The 22,924-nt window shown below is 46.2% G+C and overlaps 1 protein-coding gene across 2 annotated transcripts; it reads left to right on the plus strand.

The window, feature by feature from the left end:
* The first annotated feature begins 1,611 nt into the window (after positions 1-1,611).
* Positions 1,612-21,915, plus strand: NSFL1C (NSFL1 cofactor). Of its 2 annotated transcripts, XM_004326899.4 has the most exons (9): positions 1,625-1,839; positions 4,202-4,299; positions 10,156-10,230; positions 12,725-12,890; positions 13,499-13,591; positions 14,811-14,920; positions 15,325-15,462; positions 20,202-20,366; positions 21,514-21,915. In XM_004326899.4, the coding sequence occupies exons 1-9, from the start codon at positions 1,735-1,737 to the stop codon at positions 21,674-21,676; spliced, it is 1,113 nt and encodes a 370-aa protein (XP_004326947.1). In that variant the 5' UTR covers positions 1,625-1,734; the 3' UTR covers positions 21,677-21,915. The 2 variants fall into 2 exon arrangements, with proteins under 2 accessions (XP_073648907.1, XP_004326947.1); XM_073792806.1 differs by lacking the exon at positions 15,325-15,462 and having other exon boundaries at positions 1,612-1,839.
* The last annotated feature ends 1,009 nt before the right edge of the window (positions 21,916-22,924 follow it).

The following is a 22,924-nucleotide window of genomic DNA, read 5'->3' on the forward strand; positions in this document are numbered from 1 at the left end:
AAAATGGGTCTGAGAAGGCTGTGAACACTGGGCTGGCCCACCTCTAACCTCCTACCTTGTATAATGTAGGCCCTGAGGCCCAGAGGCCCAGAGGCCCAGAGAGGGCAAGAGGCCTGCTCTCGTCACCCAGCTTGTCCAGCAAGCGCCCAGCCCACAACAATAGTGAACACTAAAGGCAGCGACTCTGTGGCCACGTCACTTCAAGACTGTATGTTTGTGGGTCTCTCATTTTTCCTAGCCACAAAGGCATCTGTTTTATGGAAAATGAAAATTTTTATTTATTGAAGTTAGGTCATATCCCACAGTCAGCTCAATACTCCTTGGGGGTCCAGGAACCTGCCCAGCATCCTTGTCCTCAGATTTTGATCCCTGCATTTCTCACCTGGATATGCAAACACACAAGGTTTCATTTATTCACTCCTTTATTAATTCAGCAAACAGTCAGTAAGTGATTGTTTAATGTCAGTGACTGCAGGTCACGGGAGATAAAGTGACAGCTAACGTTTGCTGGGGCCTCACTAAGTATCAAACATTGCTCTCAGCAGTTCACATCGAATCCTCACACATCCCTCTGAAGTAGGAACTCCGAGGAGCTCCACTTTACACATCAGGGAATTGAATAATAGAGAGATAATCTGCCCAAGATCACACAAGCAGTAACAGCTGGGCTTCAACCCCAGGCTGAGTCCAGAGCATGTGCTCTTAAGCCATATTGTGCTGGAAACAGCCAGAAACCCTGCTGTTCACAGGGATCGTGGCCCTTGGGGAAGGCAGACATTTAACATGGCACCAGAGGGCATACACTGGGGACCGTCTGACAGAGCCTGGGTATGTAGAAAGGCCTCCTTGAGGAGGTGACACCTAAACTGAGACCAGAAGCATAAGCAAGAGCAGACCAGGGGAAGAAGAAGAGAAGAGCATTTCAGGCAGGGTGGTGAGAGGCAAGAGGGCAAAGAAGCTGAGGACCTCTAAGACGGGATTGTGTCTGAGAGACCTGAAGAAAGTGAGGGAGCACCTTGCCCACCAGAGTGAAAGGTGTTCCAGGCAAAGGGAGCACAAAGGCTCTGATGCAAATACGCATCTGGCACCTTCAAGGAACAGCAAGAAAGGAAGTGTGCCTGGAGCAGAGGAAATACTGAGGAGCCTAGGAGATGAGATGGAGAGCTGGCACATCTCACAGGGGTCTTGCAGGCCCTGAGCCATTTTTAAAGCAGATTGAGGTGGGGAGCCACGGAAGGGTTGGGAGACAAGAGTGACTTGTTCAAGGCTCTCTAATGTGAACAAGAAGGCAGGGACTCTGTTTTGATCGCTGCTGATCCCCAGCCGTGGAAGAGCAACGGGCCCTTGATTCCACTCAGTAAATATTTGAACAAGTAAGTGAATGAACGAATGAATAAATTAATGAAATGAGGAAACGACTCAATGAATAATTGTGAAACTGACTCCTTTCGGGATCTTTCATCCCACAGGTACCCAGCGGAAGACCCGCCCCTCCTCTCATCCTCCCCGCGCTCCCACCCCTGCTGTTAGGTTGAGGGTCCACGCTACGGCCGCCAGAGGACGCGGAGCGGCGGAGTTCTCGCACGGAAGGTTTTGCGTGAGGCACCGCATGGGGCGGGGCCTGCGGGCGGTCGCCGCTCAGCTGGACAGGGCTGACCGGTGGGCGGAACGCGCCGGCGGGGCTGAGGCTGTGCGGCGGGGCCCGGGGCGGTTTGGGCGGCGCACGGAGCTAAGATGGCGGCGGAGCGACAGGACTCGCTGAGGGAGTTCGTGGCGGTGACGGGCGCCGAGGAGGATCGGGCCCGCTTCTTCCTGGAGTCGGCCGGCTGGGACCTGCAGGTAGCGCCGCGAGGCGGGCCGCGTAGGGCGGGCTGGGGACTGCGGGGCGCGGGCGCCTGGCGCGACAAGCCCGCGGTGGCCGAAGCGCACAGTCATCCCGCCGGGCCGCGGCCCGACCCAGGCCTCAGGGTCCTGGGGCTGCTTGCCACGCGTCGCCAGCTTGGCCTGGGCGTGGGGAAACGCGGGCTAGCTCCGGCCCCAACCTGCTGTACCCGGCCTCAGTTTCCCCTTCTGCCTGGCTTTCGGGTCAGCGAGATTTGGGGCACTGCCGCAGCCCGCGTGAAGAGGGAGAGCCTGGGGGCGTGGCTGCCGCGCCGAGTCTAGGCTGCAGGCCCGGCCCGACTGACCAACTCCCCGGTGGAGCGGCGCTGGGGACTAGGTGCTCGTTCATTTCCATTTCCGCAGCCCCGGCCTCAGGCCAGGGGAGAAGCCCAGCCTAGGACTTGGCCCACGCCCCCTCCTACCTAATTGCTGGGAGAAACTGGGTAGTGGAGCCTATTCATCTTTACTAAGTAACTCTTCTGTAAAATGGGAGTCTTCGTGGAGCTTATCGTCTAGTTCAGAGCATGTATTAAGTATACGTTAAATATTTATTAGTTAAGAAGACAGTAAGATAGGCTACACGAGGCAGGGATTTTTGTAAACTGTTGAATCCCCTGTGCCTGGAAAAACGCCTGACATGTAATAGGCACTCAGTAATTAATTGTAGGAAGAATTGCATACATGTTGTTCGCCAGCCTACGTCTCAGGTAGATGACGATGATGAATATTTATTGAGTGCCTGCCATGAGCCAAGTGCTGTTCTAACTGCTGTAGGTGTTTTAAGTCGTTTAACCTGTGCGTTTTGAAGCTGAGGTTTAGGGAGGTTAAGTAACTTGCACAAGGCCTCACCAGATGCCAAGTGGAAGAGATGGCATTTGAACTCAGTTCTGTCTGATACCAGAGCCCAAGCTCTTAACCACCATGTGCCCTGGCACTTGACATGTGATGGTTCAGTTAATCCTAGCCACACTATGAGGTAAAGAAAACTTCCTCAGTTGTATAGATGAATTGGAAGCTCAGAGGTCAAGTGATAGGCCCAAGGTCACACACCCAGGGATTAGGATTTGAACTGTGTCTGCTGAGTTCACCATTTATATGCTTCCGGAAAGTGTAAGAGTTAGATAAAGCATCACACCTGTACAGACACACAGTGTAAAGCTCCTGTGCTGGGCAGAAATACAAAATGCAGCTTCTGCCTGAAAGACCTAAAAGCTCACAGTGTTACAGGTGGCAGGTCATCAGCCCCAGTCTCCTCATGCTCTTAGTGGGGAAATGGGCTCATGCATGTGACATGACTTGCCCAGGACTTGAATGTAGACACCCCTCAATGCCAGTTCAGTGCATGTCCCACCACAGCATACTGCCTCCTGGCAGGCCTGCTAAAGCGTGTTCTGTAAAGGCACGCTGCTTCCAACAGGCTGGTTATGTCCCACAGCAGCTCACTGCCTCCTAAAAGGTGGTGACCTTGAGGACAAGAGCCATGTCTTTTTCACCTCTGTAGACCTCATTGCTCTCTTACTTCTTTGTGCAAAGTAAATGATAAGCAAATACCTGTGCATTGAGTCCATGCGAGAAACATCCAGTTACAAATGGCCAAAAGAGGCCCTTATTCCTTCTGTATCTACAGAGCTAAGACATGACTGCATAAATGTTAATGGATCCTCATCCGTTTTGCAGGGTTGGTGGGATGGGTGTCCCCATTGCACAGATTAGGAAACAGCCTCAGAGAGAAAGTAAAAGTAGCAATCTGGACTGACCTCACAGTTCCCAACTCCTGGCTATCACCTAAATGCTGAGAGTAAGGGCCCGAGCAGACTGACTGGGATCGAGCCTGGCTCTACTCCTTACCAACTGTGTAACCTCAGACAGCTTTCTTAACGTCTCGGTGCTTCTCTATCAGCTATAAAATGAGATGATAATAGCACTAACTACATAGGGTTCTTTAAGGATTAAATGAGTTAACACAGGTAGAGTTGTACTCAGAACAACATGGCTCATAAATAAGTGCTCAATAAATGTACACTGCTTTTACTAGATCACATTTCCTAATGAAAATGAGAATGAGGAGTGTCACCATCCCAACTTTCCTTCTTGCCTTCTTTTCCCCTTAGTAGGTGGAATTTTTTTCAGGTAATATGAAAACAAGTACTTGGGCCATTACCTTTTGGTCTTATTTTCTATGCCCCACCCCAAATGCAGAGTGCCTTGTAAGTGTGGGCCATATTTTTGTGTCTGCTCCTTTGTGTTCAAAGGAGATGAAAGGAGATGTGTTAGATGAAGGCCTGTTTAAGGATCCCAAGTTACTACCTCTCTGTTTCAGATCGCCCTAGCAAGCTTTTATGAGGATGGAGGGGACGAAGACATTGTGACCATTTCGCAGGCAACCCCCAGTTCAGTATCCAGAGGCACAGCCCCCAGGTAAGGGCCAACTTCAGTTATTGCTACATTGGTGTGCTTCCAGCAATGGGACAGAGGATTCAGGCCTGGGGATGTGGACCAGTGGGTTTGAGGGAGGAAGATAGACTGACTGGTGCATAGTAGTTTCTTGCAAGACTTATTCCTTTCCTGTAGAGATTTGGGATTCTTAACTGAGTGTGGTATATGATCCAATCCTGGAGGAAACCACAGAACCAACTTTTAAGATGTTTGGTGGGGGGGGGGGGGTCTCTTATTTATGAAATATGAGGAGTGGCCTCTCCATTTATGGAAGTTTTTAAGTAGAAACCGAAGTACTTCCTTTCAGGGATGCTGTAGATGTAAAAGATTAGACCAGGTGACTTTAAAAAGGCTCTCAATATTTTAGGATGCCCATTACCCTATTAAGAAGACTTAGAGAAAATAAACCTGTTTAACCCATCCTTTCCCAAATTGATTAGGGAGACCTTGTCTTATTCTGTGAAGCAGTGTTAACCTTTGCTATCCCATTTGCATCCCCTGTCCTGGCCATCCTGGCTCCAAGATTCTCACAGCCGATCACTGCTGTGATCTACAGAGTGAGATAATGCAGGTCTTCTGGGAGACAGGCAGGGCCTCTTCCTTTAAAGGTGTCTGAACTACAGCTCCCCTCTCTGCCGCAGCCTGATTTGTTTCTACTCTCTGGTGTATGTTCTCAATTTATTTGAGTTTGAATTCAACCCCAGAATACAGATATAGTGTTTCTTTGCTGGTGAAGTGATAAATTGTGTTTCTCTCTAAGGGCATCTGAGATTTAAATTACATTTCCTCCCTTTCTAGAAGGAACACTAACCCCAGTTCTCATTGCTTCCTTAACTTCTTCCCCTACCTACATTTCCAGAGGAAAGAGGTAATAGGCAGGACATCTTTTAGCTATTCATAGATGCCCACCTGTGAGGTGTCAGTGATGGCACATCAAGATGTTACTGCCTGGGACCTGGTTGATAAGGTAAGGGCTTTACTTGTAGCTGCTGATAGAGACAGCTGATTTCCTGGGGTGTGTCTTTCACAGGTACCACAGATTACTGTTGGGGTGTTGGCACAAAAATACAGAGGAGGGGACTTCCCTGGTGGCGCAGTGGTTGGGAGTCCGCCTGCCGATGCAGGGTACGCAGGTTCGTGCCCCGGTCCGGGAGGATCCCACGTGCCGCGGAGTGGCTGGGCCCGTAAGCCATGGCCGCTGGGCCTGCGCGTCCGGAGCCTGTGCTCCGCAGCGGGAGGGGCCACGGCAGTGAGAGGCCCACGTACCGCAGGAAAGAAAAAAAAAATACAGAGGAGACGAAATTGAAACTTAGCCTCTGATGTCAGTCACATATTCACACCTGTCTTCTCTGGTAGACCAAAGTCCTGTCAAGACAGTGGTTTATGGGACTTCCCTGGCGGTCCAGTGGTTAAGGCTTCACCGTCCAATACAGGGGGTGCAGATGCAATCCCTGGTTGGGGAGCTAAAATCCCACATGCCTCGCAGCCAAAAAACCAAAACATAAAACAGAAGCAATATTGTAACAGATTCAATAGAGACTTAAAAAATGGTCCACCTCAAAAAAATCTTTAAAAAAAAAAAAAAAAGACAATGGTTTATTAGAACCTGGGCTAGGAGCCTGACTGCTCACGTTCAAATCCCAGCACTGCCACTGTAGAGATTTGTGACCTTGGGCAGGTTACTTAACATCTCCAGTCCCTCAGTTTTCATCCTCTGTCAAATGGGAATGATGATAGTGCCTACCACATGCGAGATTAAATGAGTTAATACTTACATAGCACTTAGAACACAGAACGTGTTAACTGCTATTATTGTCATTTTATTATTACCATTATTAGCATCCATTCTCATCTTCCCCATTCTTATTTGTTCCCTGTCTCATTCCACAGCAAGTCTATATGTTAAAAAGTAGACTTAAAAGTAAAAAAAATCAAGGGAATAGAGTTTAACATTAAGACTGCGGGGAGTAAAAGACCAAGCACACATGCAGGCCTAAAGGTCTTACTTTTTTGCTTTGGTTAAGCCTCAGACTTGGTACTAGGCTTAGGTGAAGCCAAGGAAAAGGGAGAGGGAAGGCACTGTTTGTTACATCGTTGTGCTTGTCCAGGTGGTAAATGCTGACTGCATTCTCAGGGAAAAGGCAGGCTTGTGCTAGCACCTCAGAGGAATCCTTTGTGGGGCCTGCCTTTCCCCTGTTTGACCTGACTGTTGCAGGACACTTAGCCTGCTGCTGAGCCATCCCCGACCCCACTGTCATCTTCTCACATACCCTTTCATGTCATCACTGCCTCTGTGGCATAGCACTCAATTAGTGAGTTCCTCCTCTGACTCTAGAACAGGGGTTCTTCACGGGGAGGCCCTGAACCCCCTAGGAGGAATCTGTGGAATGGATGTCAGAAGGTCCATAAATTACCTGAAATTGTAGGTAAAAACTTATATATATGTAGTACCTTTTCTGGCAAGAAAATTCATAACTTTTATCAGATTCTCAAAGGACTGTGGGACATAAAAAGGTTAACCATAGCTATAGGAGAAAGTCTAAACTCCTCAATTATAACAGCTGTCATTTATTGAGCACTTAACCAGCTGCCAGGCACTGGGTTAAGCTTTTATTGATATATATACATCTTTTTAATCCTTACTACAACCCTGTGAGGTGGGTACTGTTATTCTTCCCATTTTACAGATGAAGGCACTGAAGCTGGGCATCTTCCCAAGATCACACAGCTAGCAAAACAAGGATTTAAATGTAGATCTGTTTCTGCTTCCAGCATTCAGCTCTCAGCCAGAATGATGTACTGCCTCTCCCTGTGGACTTTCACTGTCCTCCAGAATTCGCTGTGAACCTGCCAACCTCATCTTATCCCCCTTTTCCTCCTTTCTTAAATCTTTATTTCAACCAAACTGATTTCTTTGGTGTCTCAATTCTGCCTTGTTTTTGGTTCTTCTGCTTTTGTTTGAGCCTCTCATCTGACTGGACATGCCCACTCTCTTGCTTCCTTTCCACCTGTGCAGATACTCTGTGTCCTTCCAGGTTTAGCTCCCTCCCCACCTTCTCTACTGAGCATGTTATCCCCCAACCCATAGGCAGCACAAACTCCAGTCACAACCCATATCCACATACTACTGTATGACATCTTTCCTGTGTTGTCTTGAATTCTTCTCCTGATAATTACCTTAATATTTTTCTCCCTAAGTAAGTTGTAAGTTCCTGGAGGTGGGAGGGCTAGTATTCCAGGAGCACCCACCATCTGTCTGGCTCTGCCAGATATTCTCACGTATGTTCTCTTCTTATACCTCTATAACCATGGAAGTAGGTCAGGTGCTCACCATTTCACAGGTCAGGGTGCTGAGTCTTAGGAAAGATTGAGTAACACATTTGCTGTTACAGTGGATTCAAACCCAGATTTGTCTAAATCCAAAGCTGCTGCTTCTGCCATGTGCTATTAGCTACTTCTCTGTGCAGCACCTCCCACCGCTGTACCGAGCACAGGGTCGAGCAAGAGGTAGGCTGTTTTTTCTTCTTCTTTCATTCAACCAAACTGTACTTTCTTAGAATTCTAGGGACCACCGTTGTCTGATTCTCTAAAACTATACTGTCCAGTATGGTGGCCGCTAGCCTCATGTGGCTATTTAAACTAATTAAAATAAAACATTCAGTTATTCATTTGCACTTACCAAATTTTAAATGCTCAATAGCCACATGTGACTAGTGGCTTCATTATTGGACAGTGCAGGTACAGCATTCCTGTCACTGCAGAAAATGTGATCTGACAAAGCACTTTTGTGCCACTTCAGGATGCCTGGGAGATAGAGTTCTGATGCTGAAAAATTGAAATTTCTGAGACATTTTGCCAATTTGTGGAAGATACAAGACAGAGTATTCTGAAATTGGTAATGCCCCCAGGACATCCATACTGTTAAGGTAACTCTCAGAGCATTACTCCAGAGCAGTTGTTCTCAGACTTGAGCATGCATCAGAATTACTTGGAGGACTCCTTAAAACCAGATTGGTAGACACTCCTTTCAGGGTTTCTGATTGAGGAGGTCTAGGGTAGGGGCTGAGGATTTGCATCTTTCACAATTTTGAGGGTAATACTGATGCTCCTGGTCCAAGGACCAACACTTTGAGAACTGCTGCTCAAGAGTAGTACTTGAAATGTGCTACACCGTGCATCAGCACCCCGACTGTTCACAGCACGCCCACGAGGTTGGTGCTGATTGTCTCCATTTTCACATGAGAAAATGAAGGCTTAGAGAATTTCATTAGCATGCCCAAGATCCCAGGGTTGGAGGCTAAGTTGGCATTGGAACCAAGTAAATGGACACCAGAGTCTGTGTTAGATACTGTCAGAGTCTAGGTGTAAGAACTTTTGGGGAAGGGGTCAGACCTATAGCCAGAGCAAGTGGTTTGCTCAAGCAGGTATACACATGTGTATTTGAAGGTGTTTAACGACAGAGAGATAGAGGATTTTTTTTTTTCCATGGATGCTAAGCTAAGCATCTGTGGAAAACTCCCCTGGGAAGAGTAATGAGTGGAATTAACCTTTTAGGGCACTAGTATGGATCTTATCACTTGCATCCTTTTAAACCGTATTGTGTAGAGCATGAAGGAATGCCTAGGAGGTTGCTCTCAGCTCACTTAGGCAGGAATGTATTTGCTACATCGGTTGATCTTTGTCCTCTTTTTTCTAGTTGGTGGAGCCTCAGAGCCTATTCTGTCCTCTGATTGACTCCCTGAAATAACTCTTTCTTCAAGGCTGAGCTGGAGTAAACAACTCCTTCTCTAGCCTCACTAAATCTCCATTACCCTCTCCCCCCATATTAAAGAGAAACAACTTTTTTTCCCCTAAGGAATACAGAAAATGGTGTGTCTCATGATCCTTGAAAAACTAAGATTATTCCTTAAGGACAAATCTAAACTAGGAAAAAAGTGGCAGAGTAAGACAGTGTCAGAGGAGGGAGTTAACCCTTGTCATACCATGTTTAGTGTGCCCTCTCTACCGCACCCCACACAACCCTGCTTTTTTCCTAAACACTAATAAATACTTGACTGACCTACAGCAGAAGCAGACAGAAGCCTTTTCACTCATATATTCATTTCATTTTTACTTCTTGATGATTTATCCTTCCTCTAATGTGTTACTTTCACTAGTCTCTGTGTATGTGCTGTAATGCCCTGTTGGTCTCCTTTCCCCACCAGCCCCACCATCCTTTATCCAATTGACTGATGGTCCCCTAGTTTGTCAGCACTCGGTCCAAATGTTGCATTTTTCTATGACGCTTTTCTTGATGTTCCCCAACCCCCACCTAGAACAGGAGACTGCTCTCACATCCCATGTGCTTCCCTCTGTCACAGCCCCTGTTGCACAGTATTTAATGGATGGTTTCCTGGCCAAAGAGCCACTAGCCTGTAAGCAACTAAAGGGTAAGAACTGTGCCTGATCATTTTATAGACCTAGCATCCAGTTCAGTGCCTGGCACACAGGCATTCCCCCAGTATTTAAAAATTATATGATGAAAATTGCTATCCAGTAGTACGTTTTTAAAGTAGTACGGACCCTATCCGGTTCCCTCCTCCCCCTCTAGGAGAGCTTAAATTGGATTTCATTTTACTTCTTGATACACTTTCTAATTTATTCTTAGTCCTGTGTGACCTTGAATAAATATCATTGTTTTGCATTATAAACTTGAGAGGTTAACCCTCTTCCCATAGATCCTCTTCCTGCCCCACCAAAAAACCTAACTTCAGTGTCCTCAACTGTTAGCAGCTGATGATGCAGATCGCCTTTCTTTAACTCCCCTTGAGATCATTTTGCTCCTTTCTGTGTCTCCAGCGATAATAGGGTGACATCCTTCAGAGACCTTATTCATGACCAAGACGAGGACGAGGAGGATGAGGAGGGTCAGAGGTGAGTCTTTATTGGGGGCACAGTCCACAGGAAAGTCCATGGTAATGTACAAATCACCTAGAACAGCCTAGAAGGATAAACATGCTCGGTTATCATTAGCCATTACTACTGTGGGCTAGTCATATGCATACTAGAAACAGTTTTCCACTCCCTGTGCTTAGAAGTGATCCCTGTCCTCTTACTATTTTCTTTTCTTTTGGGGTATTCTGGATTTGTTTTTGTTCTGTTTCATTTTTAATTATTAAGATAATATGTATTTATTGAAGAATATTAGGAGAAGGGAAATCTATAAGGAAAAAAGCCATTCGTAATACAACCCAGAGGTAACCACGTATCAATAATATTTTTGGTGTATTTCCTTCCAGCTTTTCCTTAATTGAAAAAGCAATATATTACATAATAAAGAGAAAAAAAGGGCTTACAAATGTATATTCCTCCAATATACAGACACAGTACTGTTTTTTGTTGGTTTGTTTTTAACCTTTAGGAATGTTATAATAAAATTAGTGTCTGTTGTGGAAAATGTAGAATAGCGTAATGAAAAAAAATATAACACTCATCCACCCTGTGGTAACTACGGTTAATATTTTGGTATATTTCCACTAAGTGTTGGTTCTGTGTGTAAATATAGTTTGTTTATATTGTATTTTACATGGTGAAAGTCAGATGTTTGTTTCTTGCTCTTGTAGGATTAATGCTACATCTTGAATACTTCTCCAGGTCATTAAGATTCTTCATAACTGTTTTCAGTGACTATAATGGTCCATCATATGGAATGCTCGACATTTAAATCATTTCCAGTTTTTTGCCACCTTAAATATCAATGCTGTGAACATCTCTGTGTATTAATCTTTGACTACATTTCAGATTATTTTGGATAGTTTATAGAAATGAAAATACCGGGTTAAGGGCATGAATATTTTTAAGGCATTTGATCACAGATTCCTAGTTTGTAAGCCAGGGCTTTGAGATCCCTTAATAAGGATCTTACAGTCCACTGAACAGAACTTTGTCTACCTGGAGTGAACAAGGATGAACTGGCTGCAGCCTCACTTCATGGGTTTTGGTTGTCCATGGAATCTGTCTTGGTCTGTCAAACATTCCTAAGGAACATTGTATAATAACCATTATGGAAATGCAGTTATCTCATCGTGGTCACTCTTTGGGAAGTGGGCTGAGAAATTATGTGTGTTCTGTTCTCTGTCTTCATCCACGTAGTGACCTTTACACTACCTCAGAGCCTTCTGTTTAGATACACTCAAAGTTCAGGAATAAATGTTAATTTCAGTGTTTTAATACTTGAATGAAAGGCAGTGTCATCAAGTAAGTGAATGCCCAACTCCTAAATGACCTCCTCCTACTTCTCCTGTCCTGTCACATCCTCCAGGCGGTGACCTTCTTTTACTTCACATCCCGGTTACATCTCTGGTCCCTCAGCATTTCAGACCGAATGACACTGGTGCCGTTGTCCATGCCAAGGCCTAGGGTTTTGCCTTGCATTCTCTGGGGAATGTCAGGAAATGGAAGGCTGAGGCTCAGTTTTATAGGTTCTCGGTTCTCCTCACTGAGATGTGCTATTGATTTAGCTGTGAATAGGAGTGATAAGGAGGCAGCTAGCCAAGGCTACATGACTGAAGATTTTCAGATGCAGCTAAAAAAAAAGTGCTAACTTCATCTCAAGCCATGCTTGGCCTATTGCAAAGCAGATATGGGTATCTTGGGGCTTGTATTTGAGCTTCCCTGACCTCCTCCAGTACCCACTCTTCTGCATCTGCCCGGTGTATGTCACAAGAATTGCAAGGTTAGGTGAGGCTTGGGAGCTCTCGGTGCTGTATCACACCTTACATGTGTGCATTACTCTGTGCTTGTTCTTTTGCATACTTCCGCTGATTTGAACCTGATGGCCCTGACTTAAGGAACAGGTAGGTAGGGCATGTGATCCTTCCCTTCCATTTCAAAGAAGGAAAGTGAGGTTAGCTCAGTGCATTGGCTTGCCTAGGTCACTCAGTGGCAGAGCCAACAGTGGAACCTAGCTGCTTGTACTAACCACACCACTGCCACCATTAATCCAGGGCTGCTAGTGGTAGCTGCTTCTAACTGACCATAGTGATCATCTGCTGGAAAGGTGCTGGCCGCCGGATGGTGAATTCCTAGAGCTAACATGCTGTCGTGCATGCCTGGAATACCCTTCCCTTGTCCTTTACCTGATAAACTCATCCTCAAGATTTAGCCCAGAAGACACCCTTCTAGGAACCCTTGACTGTACACCCCAGCTCTGTGTTCCTAGAGCACCCCTTACTCACTTCTACTGTGGCTCACACTGCAGTATGGCTGCCTGCCTCTTAAATCTGTCCCCACCTAGACAGTAAGTTCCTTAAAGATGGGCATTTGTACCCTTTGCCTCATTGTGCCCAGCTCCTAGCCCAGAGCCTGGCACATGCTCTGTTCATGTTTTCTAAGTATATTTGGTGTTAGATGTGTATTTTCTGCACAGGTTTTATGCCGGGGGCTCAGAGAGAAGTGGACAGCAGATTGTTGGCCCTCCCAGGAAGAAAAGTCCCAACGAGCTGGTGGACGATCTCTTTAAAGGTGCCAAAGAACATGGAGCCGTAGCTGTGGAGCGAGTGACCAAGAGCCCTGGAGAGACCAGTAAACCAAGAGTGAGCATAAGGGGTCGGGGTCGTTGTCTGTGTCCACAGGACTGAGGTTCCAGAGCAGAGGAAAGGAGGCCTTCCTCACCCCAGTAGTGACTGAATTTGTTTTTGTTTTGTTTTTCATTTGCTCACTTCCTCTCATATGCAGAAGAGCAGTGCAGTTTCTCTTACCTTTTAACATGAAATCAAGATTTGGGGCAAAGTTTTCAAACCTATGGCCTATGGTCTGGATCAGGTTCTGCAAACATGTTTTGTTTGGCCTAACCAACCTGACTTACTCCGTGTCTTGCTTTATTTTTGTTTTAATTGAATCGGTGGCCACCTGTTTTACATACAGTCAGGATTTCTGTTTTCTTTGTGAAAATCAAAAAGTCTTTAGTGTTATCATACACCTAGATTCTGAAATGGTCATGATTAACTAGAGCTTAGTAGCAGCCATTCCCTTTAACCAAGCAATACCCTCCCACCATTCCAGTTTTGACCCCAGTCTCTGAGTTTCCTACTCAGAGAAAGTGTACCTAGTAGTTAACAAGCTTGAGATAACATCATTGTATCTGAATAACCTGATAACTGTTGACCCACTTCTCCGGTCTTCATGAACTTGTCTTTTATAGCCATTTGCAGGAGGTGGCTACCGCCTTGGAGCAGCACCAGAGGAAGAGTCTGCCTATGTGGCCGGAGAAAGGAGGCGGCATTCCGGCCAAGATGTGAGTGTGCACCTACCTTCTCTAAGGAAGCTCGTGGACTGTTTTATCATTTTGGGGGAGAAATTAGTCCCATGTTACATGTGAATCAGCAGCCTCCAAAAGGGAAGAGGCAGCAGGTTTGCTGTATTCCATGAATGGAAAGGCTTACCTGAGAATCAAAGACAGCTCTCATCTGTCTGGGTGTGGGGGGAGGGGGGTGGCCCATGAGTGGGGACAGGCAGAGCGGATGGACAAATAATGGAGTTTTCTGAGCATTCCATGGATCTCAGGCAGAGGGATAGTGATTGCAGGGTTCTCTGGTGGTGTGAATGTGCCTGAAGAACTTGGTCTTTAGACACCCCCCCAAGGAGGCCTGAAACGTACTTTTTGAACTTTTTCCGTATTATATTCCAGTCCTTTTTTCCCTGTGCATAGGGATCCCCCCTCTCCAATAAGTATAATCATACTGTAGAGTCAGTTTTGAGGTTTATATCGTAAACGTTTTTTTAAATTTTATTGAAGTATAGTTGATTTACAATGTTGTATTAATTTCTTTTGTACAGCAAAGTGACTCAGCTATAAATATATATATACTTTTTCAGTGCCATAAACATTTTCATACGACCTTGTGACCATTAGTCTCCATAATGTATTTGTTTTTAATTATTTTGGGTTTTTTTCCAAAGTAAAGTAGTCAAGCAAGGAGGAAATAAAAATCCTATCCACCTGAGGTAGCAGCTGCTAATATGCTGGTCTTTAGTCCTCTAGACCCTTTTCTGTATATATATATATATATATAGGGAGTCATTAACAGAAATTGTAGATGTCATTTTTAATGGCTGCAAAATAGTCCACGGGAGATTTGCCATGCTACTTTAGTTGAACACAAGCTTTGTGCCAAGCACACTGGCAACCCTATAGATAAGGAAGCCACAGCTTCAGTTGAGTCATCTGCTCAGTGCCGCTTAGCTAGTGAGTGGCAAAATCAAGATGCAGACCCAGGTCTGCTTAAATCAAAGCCCATTCTCTTAACTTGTGCCATATCACTTTCTTATTTTAGGTTAATACTTATTTCATTGGTTGTTGATTGATCTCCTTGTGCATGAGTATATGTTTGTCTGTCTGGGTGTTTTAATAATGACACAGTAAAATAGTAAAAACTCGTTAATTTGCAAGTTCATGCTGGTGTGCTTGCCCGGTTCCTGACAATGTATGGACTGCTTACCTCCTGTTGTCACAGGTTCATGTAGTGTTGAAGCTCTGGAAGAGTGGATTCAGCCTGGATAATGGTGAACTCAGAAGCTACCAAGACCCATCCAATGCCCAGTTTCTGGAGTCTATCCGCAGAGGGTGAGCAGAAAAGCCCTCCTTCGGATTCCATATCAGTGAGTGAGATGGCAGATGGGAAAGAAGAAGCTGATTCAAATGTTTATTATTTAAGAAGTTTACATTTTTAAGCAGATTTAGCACAGTTGAGATACAGATTCACAGATCTGCTCCCAAAGCCCTGTGTATCTGCATTTCCCCTTTGGGCCTAGGACAGAGCCAAGTCACCAAATAAGATACAGGTTTCCACTCTTGACTCTGAGCAGGCATGAGAGAAGGGGGAGGCGGACAGGTAGCCACTGGAGCAGTCAACTCCCTGTGAAGCCCAGCTTCACAGTTGGAACTGAGAAGTTTCTCCTCCCTTTGTAGCATCACTGTCATTCCCATCCTGCTCTTTGTGGGCCCCAGAACTGCCTTTTCTCCCACAGAGAGGTGCCAGCAGAGCTGCGGAGGTTAGCGCATGGTGGGCAGGTGAACTTGGACATGGAGGACCATCGGGATGAGGACTTTGTGAAGCCCAAGGGAGCCTTTAGAGCCTTCACTGGTGAGGGTCAGAAACTGGGCAGGTAAGGAGCAGCACAGGTGGGAGTGGGACTGTGTGGGTCACTCCTGTCGGGCCCAACAGGCCCTGTGTAAGGCTCACTTTGTATAGCTCTTTACTGTTTATTACAGAGTACTTCAGATTTTATTTTTATGGGAGGAAGAGTATGGGGAACATAGGCTTTGGCATTAACAAACCTGAGTTTAAATCTATTCTTCACTTTCTAGCCATTTGACCTTGGACTATCCAGGCTCAGTTTGCTCAACTATAAAGTGGGACTAATAAGAATCCTTACCTCCTCGATTACTGCTGGGAGGAGCACGTAGAGCACTGCCCCACAGTGAGCAGTCAGTGTAATCAGTAAAGGTAACACATTGCTGCTTTGACTCGGTAATCTAGGTGTCCCGGGCAGGGATAACCTTCTGCATGGCTTAAAGGCTGAAACAGACACATGTATTCAGGTCACTTGAAATGGGGATTCAGAGGAGAAAGGAATCCTGGACTCTTGCCGGCCAGCCTGCAGCGGCATCATTTAGGATCCAGGGAAGCTCAGAGACATTGTTGCCCCTTTGCAGCCTGCTGCTCCACTGTTATGGCAGCTCTTATCTCTATTTCTTTGGTCCTGCCTGAGACTCAGTTTGTCATTTCCTGTGAAATTTTTGCCACGTGTCCTCTGCCACTATCTCCATCTTGCATTCAAACCCCTAATAGGATCTGACTGGTTGATAGTCCCTATTACCTCTGATAGGCAGGGTTCTCACACCAGATCCTTGACCATCCCACAGACAGGCAGCCTTCTCTCAGGGACCCACTCAGCTTTGGCCATGCATGGGATCACTTCGTCAGTATCCTTCAGAGAGATATTTGCACACGAGAGGCACTCAGCATGGTGACCCTCCCCTCCAGTACCATCCTTATTTTACAAAGGGAAAGCTGAGGCTCTTGGACTTTAAGGGATACCCTTAGGTGCTCCCTATGGTAGAGCCGGGACTGGAATCAGGCCTTCTGATTGGCATTTCTCCCCACACTCCTACACAGCAAGACACCGTTTCTGACCTAGCTCTGGCAGCTCTTGAATTAGGCACTGCCCTTGCTCACCTCACCACCATCTGCAGGAATCAGAGTGTGGTCTGCCAACAGCTGTGCTCTTTGAGCTTCTGGCTGGCCCTCTCCTAGAATCCCCTGCCTCCCTGCTGGCCATTCATGCCTCATCAGGAGCAAGGGTCATAGCTCAGGACATTAGAGACCAATAGATTGTGGTTTACCAGGACCAAAATAGTTAAGTCCACCCTGCTCATCATTTCATCTACCACATTGGGGCCTGTGGGTTAGTCCGGGACAGCTGTTCTCTGATCCATCTATGACTTACCTGTCAGCTATGGTAAGCTTTGTAGAGCACCAGATAATTTTTTTCCGTATATTATTAAACTAAAATGTGTTTATCTTAAAAAAAAAAATAGAAAATACAGATAAAGAATAAAAACTGTCCCTAAACCTAACACCAGATATATCCAGTTAGTATCTGGGAAGTATCCTTCCAGTCTGTATACGTGTATGGTTGTGTGTGTGTGGGTGTGTGTGTGTGTGTGTAAAAATAAATGTTCTATCACCTGTTATTTTGCCTAATCAGTGTAGTATGGCTGTCATTCCAGATCAGTGGGTGTATTTCTACATTTTTTTTTTTTTTTGGCGGTACGCGGGCCTCTCACTGTTGTGGCCTCTCCCGTTGCAGAGCACAGGCTCTGGACGCGCAGGCTCAGCGGCCATGGCTCACGGGCCCAGCCGCTCCACGGCATGTGGGATCTTCCTGGACCGGGGCACGAACCCGTGTCCCCTGCATCGGCAGGCGGACTCTCAACCACTGCGCCACCAGGGAAACCCTACAATATTATTTTAATGCTAACATAAGTTTCTATCTTATGTATGTGCCATAATTTAACCAGTCCCTGATGTTAAACATTTAGGTGGCTGCCAGTATTATGAACAACATTACAATGAATATCTCTAATTAAATCTTTATATACCCCTTAATGTTGTACTAGAAGTAAAATTGCTAGCTCAAACGATCTTCATATTTTTAAGATGTTGTCAAATTGCCCTCCAAAAAGGTTGTATCCGTCTTTCACCCACCAGTAGTTTTAAGGAAGGGTCCAGAGCACTGTGCAGTTTGGGTTTGTCTGGTTTCATGATACTAACAGAAAATGCTTCTACTATTGGAAAGTCTAACTCTATTATGTATGAAGACTCCACATCTCAAAAAATTAAGATGTTTTTAAGGAGTCTGTTTTAGCAGGATGGGAATACTTAGTGCAGGTGATGAATCAACAAGTCGAAACAGAGCTTGATAATCAGCTGTGATGCTTGTCAGCTAAATAAATGTTCATTGCCAGTACCAGTACCAGTACTTTGATTTTATTTCAGTTCTAGCTTTTAATGAAAAGTGAGCTAAAAAAATGTTTTATACAGCTAAGGGAGATGGAACATTAGCTTTTCAGTCTAAACTAGATGGACAGCTCTTTTAGTTTTTCCAATAAATTTTACTATGCTTTCCATTGTCTTCTTGTTAACTAAAATGATCAGGAAGCCAAAAGTTTAAGAAATTTTTCTCAGGTTTGCCTCAAAAATCAGTCAATGCTTGTTTTTTCTCCAATTACCTAGAAAAATAAAGTGAATAAATAGATTTTTCTCACTTCAGAAATCTGAAAAAGTTCGTTCAGTTGCATGAAACTTTTTTTATTTTAGGCTTTGCATTTGTTTGTTTGGATGGGAACTAATCTGAAGATTTGGGAAGCCTGCATTTACTTGATTTTGAGTACCAAACACCAAGAGTGCACTTGGGATGGGGGTGAAGGGTGACACTGCTGCCAGGATGAGCTTTGTCCCCTCACCATGCTTTCTGTAGTGGTCATCTTTGTAAAGCAGGTGGCAGGGTCTCAGGAGGTAGCATTGTGGCGACAAAGCACCTTAGTGCCCAATTTATTCCCACTACAAAGGAAATGAGCAGTCAGGTAATTCCGCTTCTCTCTCATTCAGGCCTTTCTGGCAGGCAGTAGCATCAGTGAGTACCCATCATGTACTTGGAATTGTTATAAACAGTTGAGGGACAGGCTGCCTAGAGTCTAATTAGAGAGTTGACCTAATGCCCTTAAAACTAATGAACAGAACAGAGTAGATCTTAGGCATTTACAGGTTCAACATTTAACTTTCCACTGTTTCCAAGCATCTCCTCAGGCCCGTGGTGGTGTAATTTATCTGTGTCTCAGCTCACATTTGAGTCCCACGTGCTGTGAGGCTGATCCATAGAAGCTCCTCTCATAGCCAATAAGTGTGGCCAGGTTTCTCTTCTGAGCTCCACTTTGTAATTCTCTAAGCCACTATTTTTCATGTTTACAGAAAAGAGTAAGTTCAGTTTTCAGTTCTTCCTTGCTAATTATTTGCCCTGGGGCAACATTTCACTGTGTTGGATGAAAGAATCTGCAGGGGGTTAACAAGCGTAACATGAAAGAAAGGACATGGTGATCAAATAAGTCTGCCTTAACCCCACGATCTCTCAAGGCCTTCTTTAATATGTTAGTGGCCTGTGATGCTGTTGGTATAATATGTGGCATTTCCAAAACCTTCCTGGAGATAACTCAAGGGACTAGGGTCCCGGGGAACACACTTAGGAAAGCACTTTCAGTTGGATTTCCTAAGAACCCTTTTTAGGTTGTAAGGATCAGAGGGAACGGTGAGGTGTATGAATTAATCTAACTAGAGGCTTTGGGCGGAAGCAAGGGAATTCTCATCCAGTGGCCTCTGTTCTCTGCATAGGTCTAGGCCAAGATATCTGCTAAGAGAAAGACTGAGAATGAGATACATAGATGGTTTACTGGAGAGAGATGAAGCCTCCAACGGTTATGGAGAATTGGGAATTCGTGTGCATTTTGTGTTTGTCAGCCACCCTGAGTGTAGCACCCCTTTAATCCTCACAAGAGTTCTTGTTAAAGAACCTTGTTACTACCCTTGTTGAAACTCAGGGAGCTTAGATAACTAGCCCAACACTACCATAGCTAGTGGGTAAATTCATACCCTGGTCAATCTCATTCCAAGATCTGAGCCCTCAACACTGCAGTAGGAACTGTGTCCTGTTCATATTGTATAATTAATCCCTGCGGTGCCGGGCACTTAGTTGGCTTTCCAGAAATCTCAACCACCTCCTGATAGTTGACACATGAGTATGAGATACTCACATGAGTGAGGTTGCACTGGGGCAGGCAGGCCTGAAAACTCCCATCAGAGGAAAAGAGTCTGGACTTGTCCCTTACATTCCAGCAGTCACCTGCCAAGCTGTGTCAGGCCTACCTCAGCTGCAGACTTGGAGTGCCCCCTCCCCATTCTGCCCTCAGCCTCTCACTGAGGCTAAAACTCATCCTGGTCTGTTGGATCCTCCAGCATCAGATCCCAGTTTCTCCTGGCCCAGGCTGTCGTGCATACTGCTTTCCTCCCTTCAAGCCCTTGTTCAGTTGTGGACACCAAGAAAGAAGGGGGTTGGTAACTTGCCCAACTCCAGGAGTGAGGGAGCTAGCAATAATTTGGGGGTTGAGGTGAATTCCGCTGGACCTCTAAGTTCCATCAGGACAGGGATTCTGTCTTGGACACTCCTTATATCAGTAGCAACAAACAGCACCAGATGTAACAAGTGCTCAGTAAAAATCTGAGACAGGATTCCCCTCTTGTGTGGGGCCTTGTTTCTGTTTGTGTCCTGACGCTATCCTCTCTCCTCAGCACTGCACCCCCGGTGTTGAATACCAGCTCTCCAGCCCAACAGGCAGAAAATGAGGCCAAAGCCAGCTCTTCCATCTCAGTCGATGAGTCGCAACCTACCACAAACATCCAAATACGGCTTGCTGATGGCGGGAGGCTTGTGCAGAAATTTAACCACAGCCACAGGTACCTTGCATTATGTGGCCTGGCTTATTCTAAGAGGGTCCCAGAAACTCCCACGGACAGGTGAGAAGCAGGGAGCAGTTCTTCCCCCTAAACACCAGCAGGCGCTCCGTGCTTTCCCCAGAGGAGGCAGTGGGATAGGAAGATACGGAAGTCTGAAGCCTTTGGTTTGGTCCCCTCTTCCATTAAGTGCGGCCAGTGACTTGCTCCCTCCCCTGTGTGGGTCTCTTTCCTCATCTCTAAAATTAGGGGATCGGATTCCTCAGAGGGGTTTTTTTAACCACCAAACAATTTGTTCAAAGGAAGTTTCATGCTAAAGCCCAAGTGTAGAACAGATAAAATTTGAACTGCTGTGGTTGATAGAGGGGAGAGGGGATGCAGTGCACCCTCCCACCCACCTGGCTTCCTCTACCTCCCTGCCCGCCAGCAGCCTCTGAAAACCACTAGGCTACTAAGGTCTCTTCTAGATCTGGACTTTGAGAATTCTAGAATACCTGTTCCATCTCAGATCATCTGGGATCAAAGCAACTGTGCCTCTCCAATTTAAAGATGGGGAAACTGAGGCACAAAGTGATGAAGGGATTAGCAGGGGAGGACTGTTGCCAGTAGAGCTATTTGGCAACTCCTTTTTCTAGAATAGCAGTGTCTAAATTTCATCAATCATAGGCCACGTAAACCAGAACCCACATGTGGGGCCCAGGGGATGGCTTGCCAATCCTTGAGTGTTGACAGGCTTCACATGAGGTTAGTTGTGAAACAAGTTTGATTAGGATTACAGAAAAGGGGTCAGGCAGAGAAGCCTCTAGGAAGAGGGACCCAAATGTGGGCAGGGAGCACAGCATGATGAAGAACTGAAATGGGGAGGTAGGAGAACAGGGGGAAGGAGGGTGGTGTAAAATTAGGCAGGCCTCAGGACCACAGTCAGGAGATTGCTGTTTATACCAGGGAAAGGGGGAGCAGCTCTGAAGGGTTTTAGACAAAGGAGTGACATGAGCTCATGTGGTTCCAAATGAGAGCTTTGGACACTCTGTGGAGAAGGATTGGGCAGGGGAGGGGACCTGGGGATATGATACAGCTTTCTGAAGCAGGGGGTGGGGGCGGCAGAGAAGAACACTGCTCACCCACCTCCCCACTCCCCCCACTCCACCAGGATCAGCGACATCCGACTCTTCATCGTGGACGCCCGGCCGGCCATGGCTGCCACCAGCTTTGTCCTCATGACCACCTTCCCAAACAAAGAGCTGGCTGACGAGAGCCAGACCCTGAAGGAAGCCAACCTGCTCAATGCCGTCATCGTGCAGCGGTTAACATAACTGCCTGGCCCAGCCAGCAGCCTCATCTCCTTACTGTGTCCCCGACGGCCAGCTGCCCCGTGGAGACCACCCCTCCACCCCGTCCCGCACACCCTGCAGTCCAGTGCCACGTCTCCTCCATAGCTCTGCGTTCTTAGATCTCAGTTGGACATTTGTTTTCTCCTTAGTTGCATTTCCTGGGTTTTTGTGACGATCAATGGACTTTAAAGAAAAAAATAAAAACCACCAAAAAAATGGAAGGAATATCACCAGCATGTTATACAGAACCTCTCCCACTGAGGCAGGCTTTGATTATCTTAAAATCATATTTATGTCTAAGGTGTGTGGGGAGGAATTTTCCATCCCCTCTGCGCAAAAATTGCATGTGGCACACAACACCCACCCACTAGTGTGTCCCCCCACTGCCCCCAGGATGACTAGTGGAGGATTTCCCCTGTGTAGGGAAGGGAGTGGGGGGACTTACAGAAAAAGGCTTTTGCAGCCACTCACTTCCACAGGAACAGATCTCTTGCCTGGATAAAACTGAGCAGCAACAAGAGTCCCCTGAAGCATGAGGTCAGATCCAGAGGCACACAGCCTCTGTGCTCCTTTCACTCAAACCCTGGGAGGTTTACACTCTCCAGGCCTTGGCCAGCTGAGATTCTAGCTACACCTCCTGCTTCAGCGCTTTCCTCCCTCATCATCCAGGCTGCTCTGTCATTGCTTTATTTACTCCACATGCAGAAATCTGTACCTAGGAGGTAGACAGGGTATCTTTTTACTGGGAAACAGCTTGTGCCAACCCAGATGAATTCAGAGTCAGGGTATCTTGGTCTGAAAGAGAAACAATTATAATACCACTGAGCACTGATGACGCATGGCAAATCACATACTGAAGAAGGGGTGGGTTCCCTGTGCTACGAGCTCCTTGTACTGTGGTAGCATTTGCAGAAGGCTTCTGCTGACTGAAGTTAGGGTGAGTAACAAAGATGGCTTTGGTGTGCAGGCTTCACCCCGCTCTTCTCTGCCCGCTGAGTTCTGACTTGCACCAACGTGGGCAGTAGTCCCAGCCAGGGCAAGACCTTCCCCCTATAAGTGTGCAAGGTTGAGAGAGGAGGATCACTGGGGTCTTGGATGGAAGCCTTTCCACCCCCTATTAAGTGAGTCACAGACTTAGAATCAACGCTGACTCAGAATTTTCTGGCTTTGAATCATAACGTGCCTCAGTACTCTTTCCAAGCAGTCACCACCAATCACTTTCTCTTTTCT

This window comes from Tursiops truncatus, chromosome 15 (assembly GCF_011762595.2).
Source record: "Tursiops truncatus isolate mTurTru1 chromosome 15, mTurTru1.mat.Y, whole genome shotgun sequence".
NCBI classification, from domain to species: Eukaryota; Metazoa; Chordata; class Mammalia; order Artiodactyla; family Delphinidae; genus Tursiops; species Tursiops truncatus.